This window comes from Arachis duranensis, chromosome 8 (assembly GCF_000817695.3).
Source record: "Arachis duranensis cultivar V14167 chromosome 8, aradu.V14167.gnm2.J7QH, whole genome shotgun sequence".
NCBI lineage: Eukaryota > Viridiplantae > Streptophyta > Magnoliopsida > Fabales > Fabaceae > Arachis > Arachis duranensis.
The window spans coordinates 1,952,649-1,959,644 of record NC_029779.3 but is presented as its reverse complement, the minus strand read 5'-3'; the positions used below and the strand labels follow the sequence as shown (position 1 = coordinate 1,959,644).

The following is a 6,996-nucleotide window of genomic DNA, read 5'->3' as shown; positions in this document are numbered from 1 at the left end:
CATTAATCAGGATTTTCACTTGATAACTACCTTCTGCACTATTTCAAGAAGTCAGGATCAACCAAGGGCACTGCTCACCCGCACATGCTATCCTAACTCTCTTCTTTTCATTCTTGAGATATACTACATCCTTCCCCTTAAACACAAAATAGTCCTTCAGGGCATTCTTAAAACTCTCCATTGTAACGAATGTCTGTCCAACCTTAAATTCAACATCTACATACCCTGTCTCCTCATTAAATGCATCAAATGCAGTCATTTCTTTATCATCATCTGACATTGAATTGTTAAATGCCTCTTTCATCCTCATATAACTTCTCATAATCAGAATCTAACTCAACTCTATTTCCATCATTTGTTGCTCCCACCAAATTTTTTTCTAAAGCATTTTCAGGCCCATTACCACCCTCGGTGTCAAGCGTATCAACCCCATCTAAATTCACACTACCTCCTTCATTTTTTTCAGCTCTAAGAACATGTGTCCTCCTCCTTTCAGAATACTTTTTTGAAGTCTTTTTCTTGGTTGTCATAGGAGAAAAAGTTGGGTCACTCTTACTTGGGCCAACATGATCATTTTTTTTTACTTGGGCTAGTCTTATCTACAACTTTTGGGCCAGCCTTATCATCTTTCATCTCAACATTTAGGCCTTGAGTAGCTTTTTTTTCTTGCAGCACCCATCCTTCTCTTCTTCTTCAACCTCTCATTCTTTAGCACCCATCCTTCTCTTCTTCTTCGACCTCTCATTCTTTCTTTGTTCTCCACTGTCCTCACTACTACCTGCATCTTCATATTCAGGAGGAGGAAGCTTGTAAGGCTCATCTTTCATTGTTTCATATCCATCATTTGAAGATGATGAGTCATTCAGAATAACATTCTCAACTTGCTCCTCATTATCCACAACTTCAGGTATATTAATTAGATGATTAAAGTAGATGTAAATTTCATTAGTTTCTTTATTTCTACTCTTGTTATTGCTTATTTCATTTATCTCAACATCACCCTTTATTACATGCAAATCAGACTCAAAGTTAGGGATCATGCTATCAAACCAATACATGGTCTTGTAATTTATGTAACCAAACTCCCTCAGTAAAGCTTTTAGATAGAAGAGGTTTACCAAATCAATATCAAGAGGTGACCATTTCTTCACTTTTTCATTAACATAATCCATTTCATCTTGTGAATTTCTCTTAAAATTTTCTCTATGATGAAAAACAAAAACTACTTTAAACTCATTCATATGCAAATATGTACATCTAATCAATTTTTACTTCAACACACTAATTATCCAACTATGACAGTGATCTAAACCAATCACAAGCAACATTATTTAGGTAAAAAATTAATTAACCAGCTTTAGAAAAGAGCACATTCAGTGAACACCCCAACATCAACATGCAATTGGGAAAAAAGAGTGAATACTGCTAAACTTTGAAACTATAAAATAGTACACTAACCTGGATGGTGACAACAGCTGCCTCCACTCAATGTCGTCAATGACACCGTCAATTATGTAGTTATAGTTGTTGTTTGGGACCCAGTCAGCAACCTTGTCAGCAACGCACTCAGCACAATCGACAGGTGTTCTGTCAAACGTTTCTTGTTTTAGGTGAAGAAGAAAACAAAAGTTTGGTATTTCTGTAAATAAGGGTTAGGGCTTGGGGGTTATATGTGACCTTATTAGGTTTTGTTTCAATAGAGAACCAGAAACGATGTCGTTTTTGAAGGATGGAAGGGGAAAAATCTATCAATTTTTCCTAAGCCAACGTGGCACTTAACTCTGAGTAACCTTCCACATCGGCATCAGTGAATGCGTAAGACTTTTCCGTCAACTTTGGTGAGGGGTTATAACGGAGGAGCCGCCTTGTCTCACTTTTATCAGGGACAAAGGTCGGGACAGGTGTAATTTATTGACAGGGATCGTCTTGTCCTATTTTAAAATGGACAGGGACCGAGTTGGGTGTTTACTCTAAGTTAAAACTATCAAGTTTTAAGCATGAAAATGTATGCTTAAATTTTGGGTCAACAAGATGTTATTTGTGAGACGGATTGTATGGAAGCGTTTAATTTTGTTACTAATTACCAAGATGTTTTTGGATTTATTGATCTGTTGGTGCTCAAAATAAGGGATATCATGTATTAAAATTGACGTGTTGACTTTCGTTTGATTATGTGAGATGCAAACATGGTGGCATACACTATGACAAAGATAGCGATGAGGTTACAACTTCATCAAGTGAAACTTTTCTTTCCTTGAGAGGAGTTTAAGAGTAGTCTTAAATAGGATTATTCCTCTATTTAAGCAATTCTTTTATTTTTCTTAATTTTTTGTTTAACTTATTTAAGTCATAAAAAAATATGAAAATGTATAACTTTTAATAATATTTATAAAAATATTATCAAAATATAATTTCTAAAATTTTTAAAAATATATATTTAATATTTAATTATTTTCTCACATTTTTTAATTTTTCAAAAATTTACTTGTTATTAATATATTTTAAAATATTTTTCAGCAATATAAACCGATACCATTTGAGGAGTTTATGTTTTTTTTTTTTATATTTTGACTAGTTTATGTTTAAATTAATGGAGAAATATTAGTTGTTTTTTAACTTTTAATTTTTAATTAATTTTTTAAAATTTATTATTAATTAATTAATTTAAATATCTACTTTTATATATTAGTTGTTAAAAAATTAAAAGGTTTACTTATTTTTTATTTTTTTTTCTATAAAGACGGAATGAAAGAACAATATTTAAAAGATATTTAGTTGTAGTGTAATTAATGTATTCGTTTATGGTTTGTAAATTTCTATATGATGAATCCGGTAATAGAAATACAGTATCATATGATTTAAATAATTATTTCTGTAGTACGGGAAAAAAGTAATTTCATAGCCAGGACATTAGTCACTATTTGCTGCCTTGATTTCAAGAGAGAGTAAAACCTACTTAACTACTACACATAAATTTCGAAGCTGTACTAATCTCTTACATTTTGATCCGACTGTGGTGATGAAGACAAACTTTCGAGAATCCAATCGAGGCGTTGCAGTTTTCTCATCTGTTTAGTTAAACCGTACTGTTAGTGCTAAACGATAACGATCCTAAATTCCCAATCCAGAAAAAGGCAAACCTACTTCACCCTCCATCATCATAAAACCAACCATCTTCAACACGAGATTTTCACTTTTTACCATACTCGTCTAATTTCTCGCGAGTTCCAAGTCTTCTCTCTATCCTCATTCCTCAAAAGTTAAAATTTCAAAGCAATGACCACCGGATAACATCATTGCTTCAAAGAAAAAGAAAAAGAAGATTAAATTAAATTAAAACATGAGTCATAGGAACGGAGCGCGGACTCCAATGCAAAAAACAAAGTAGATTTAAAATGTGTTGAGGTCCGATTCATAAATAAAATTTTAGTTAGTATTATTTTTTCAATTTCCAATACTGTAACAGGAAAGCAAAGCGGTATGGTTTGTTTTATTTTCTCCAGTGAGTGAAGTAGGAAGTGTGAAGTGAGTGAGAGAGATAGAGAGAGAAGCAAGCAGCATGGGAAGACCGGCCTCCTGCTTCAAGCTAATTATATGCGGCGGCGATGCGGCGGAGAAGGACGATTACCAAGTAGCTCAGGTGAGCTTAACCTCTTCATTCGCTTCATCTCCATTGTGCTTTATGCATGTGCATTATTGTGCTCACGAATGAGTAGAATCAGTCAACAATAAATTAAAGTAAATGCTTCAATCTAAAATGTCTCAATTATATTATGAAATTGCAGATCAAGGATTCTAATGATAAACGTGGTTGGAGTTTCCGCAAGAAATCTGTTACTGCAAAGCAACGTGTGCTTAGCAATACTGTGACTGCAGATTCCTCATCTGCAAATAAGGAGAGTTCACAATGTAATAGTTTTAATTTTGAACCTAACGTTGTTGACAAGGTTTACACAACAAATAACTCTGATAAGAAGCCCAATTTATCCTCCATTGAAAGTTCAGAAACGAATGTCATTGAAGCAGAGAGTAAAAAGGACGTGAATCCCCCAGAATCTGCTGTTATCACTATCCAGGCTGCCATCAGAGGGTTGCTGGTATATTTTCCTTTCGAACTTTGGTAACCATGAAACTCCCATGAAGGAACCAACTGTAATTAAAATGTTATGTGTGTTTTGTTGTTTGGTTGTGATCAGGCTCAGAGAGATTTAATGCAGATTAAGAATTTAGTGAAATTGCAAGCTGCTGTTCGTGGGCACTTGGTCCGGAGCCATGCTGTAGGAACCCTTCGCTGTGTTCAAGCCATTGCTAAAATGCAGCTTCTCGTTCGAGCTCGTCGGGCTCAGCAATCACAGGTTCTTCTTTTCAATGGTGTATATTTTAGTTTGCATATAGTTTTGTCCGTCTGGATTTATGAGTGTAGTCATTCAGAGCAATTTTCCCCTTCATAAGTATTGTTACAGCTACTTGATCTTAGGATACTAATTGTAGTTTGTTGACTGTTGCTTGTGAGATATCAATAAAAGGTTTCAATACAGAAGAGCATTATTGCAGTTAATTAATATGCTCTAGGTCCTTCTCGGATATTGATCCTTAATTTTGCCTTGATTTAGGAAAATCAAAGCCACATGAGCAAGTCAAATGTGATGGATGCATCCATTGAGAAGCTGCTTAGCAGTAGGTTTGCTCGCCAGGTATCATAGTTATGGGTTGCTTTAGTTGGGTATTTTTGCATTTACATGTATCTTATTTATATTTATTTTATTTCCACTAATTGTAACCTCCTTTTTTAAACGCATTAAAGCTATTGGAATCAACACCAAAAAATAAACCTATACATGTCAAGTGTGATCCTTCTAAAGCTGATTCTGCATGGAAATGGTTGGAGAGGTGGATGTCTATGTCTTCAAAGTATACTTCAGATGACAAAAAAACAAGTTCCCTGACAGAGGAATCAGAAGTTTATCCACAGACAGCTGACACAAAGCCCAGTGTGGAGGATTCAATTCTACCTTCTAGGGATGAAAAGAAGCCAATTACTCATGATGCTAATAACTTCAGCTTTCAAGCAATCCGCTCTCCATCACCTTCTAAAAAGGCAGTTGAATTTGGTGCTAAAGTAGCCTCAGCAGAAATCGGTTCCTTTAAAGATGAAAAATCAGCATCAGATGTAAGTGCCCGACCAGAGGTTAAATCCCTTCCTCAGAAGCCTGAAATTGATGGTGAGCCGCGCAAACGATCAATGAAAAGATATGCATCAGACCAACTAGAAGCTGAACGAAATAAATCTGGACATGGATCAAGAAAGGTCAGTAATCCTGCATTTATTGCTGCACAGTCAAAATTTGAAGAGCTGAGTTCAATGATAAATTCAGGTAGGACAAGCAGTTTTTCTGATCAAACTGCAGCAGTTGAATCAGAAGCAGACACCTCTTCTGTCAACATGGATATGGCATATAGATCAAAAGAGTTATCTGAGAATTCTGGTCCCTTTTTTTCTAAGCTTGGTGGTTCTCAATGTGGTACTAAACTATCTATTTCTTCCACTCTTGATACACCCAATGTATCCGAGGTTGGTCCTATTGAAGATGACCAAGATGCCAAAGATTTAGAAGGGGTTGGAAATCTTGACAAGAAAACAAACCTTGATGTTGATACCGATATTCCAGGTGCTATTCCATCTTCTCACTTAGCCACTGCTGTTATGGATCAGACAGAAACTGTTGACGAAATCAATGGCATTATGGTTCACTCATCAGTTGCAGTGGACTCTGAAGAGCCTGTTAGCAAGACTGAGAAAAATGCATCTGATGTACAGAGAGATCAAAATGAGGATCCTCTGCAAGGTTTCAGATCATCTCGAGAAGCATCACCTAAAACACACACAAAGGTCCCTGAATCACAAGAAACACCTTCGAGTCAGTTATCTATGAAACCCAAAGACGCCAAAGACAAGTCTAGATCCAACAGTAAACTTGGGACCCCACCAGTGGTTAACAAATCACCTGTAAATGGAAATCATGATTCGAGCTCTAGAGGTCAGCCGAGTGGGAAACGACGCAATTCATTTGGCTCAGTTAAAGCTGATCACATTGATCAAGAACCTACAGGTAACACAAATAACAATAGTCCTCTTCCCCGTTTCATGCAAGCAACAGAATCAGCTAAGGCCAAAACCAGTGCAAATAACACACCAAGGTCAAGTCCAGATGTGCATGAACGAGATGTTCAAGTTACGAAGAGACACTCGTTACCAGGTGCCACCGGTAGGCAGGTTTCTCCACGCATCCAACAATCGATGTCTCAACCACAGCAGAACCCGAAGGGATATTGTGTACAGCCTCAGCCTACACAAGGTAACTTCTAAAGCATAAGGAATCTTGCAGTTCTGTATCATTGAGGATTTATTCATTTTCTATATCATCTCGTAGATGCATGCAAGCACGAATTGTTCTCACATTTCAGAGGAAACCTTTTAAGCAATAGGAGAAAAAATAAAAAAGAAAGATAATAGTGCTTCTTTATATGTTTAATGCTAATCCTTTGAGTTGTTCTTTCAGAGAGAAAATGGGTGAGGTGAATTGACAGCTCAAGTGTGCTGACATACTTCTACAGTAGTTGATGATCAGCAATGGCGTGGCAATTTAGAATATCTAATTTCGTTTCTTCATTCTCTTTTGAAGGAAAGGAATGTCGCTTCCCTATACCCTGTAACTGCTGCAATCTCCTTTTGAGTCTTTCTTTTTTCTTAGTGTTGTTTTTCCCTTTATCTTTGACTCTCTATTCTTTGCCTCCCCTCTCTGCCTCCCCATATTTGAAGGTGCCCTGTTTTGGTCGGTTCGTAAAAGTGAGTGAGGCTTTTATATGTATATTAACCACTCGATCTGTTTACTTTCCGACAGTGTTTCTAAGAATATATTAATGTTTGTTAAATATATTCTGCTTGAGACAACTTCAGGATTATAATCTAGTGGTACTTTGCCCTGCATTATTCTA

General features: G+C 36.1%; 1 protein-coding gene across 1 annotated transcript; it reads left to right on the top strand.

Annotated features, from left to right (window-relative positions):
* The first annotated feature begins 2,983 nt into the window (after positions 1-2,983).
* LOC107460052 (protein IQ-DOMAIN 32) lies at positions 2,984-6,996 on the top strand. The gene is made up of 6 exons (XM_016078376.3): positions 2,984-3,640; positions 3,786-4,097; positions 4,197-4,355; positions 4,614-4,694; positions 4,805-6,356; positions 6,561-6,996. The coding sequence occupies exons 1-6, from the start codon at positions 3,560-3,562 to the stop codon at positions 6,578-6,580; spliced, it is 2,205 nt and encodes a 734-aa protein (XP_015933862.1). The 5' UTR covers positions 2,984-3,559; the 3' UTR covers positions 6,581-6,996.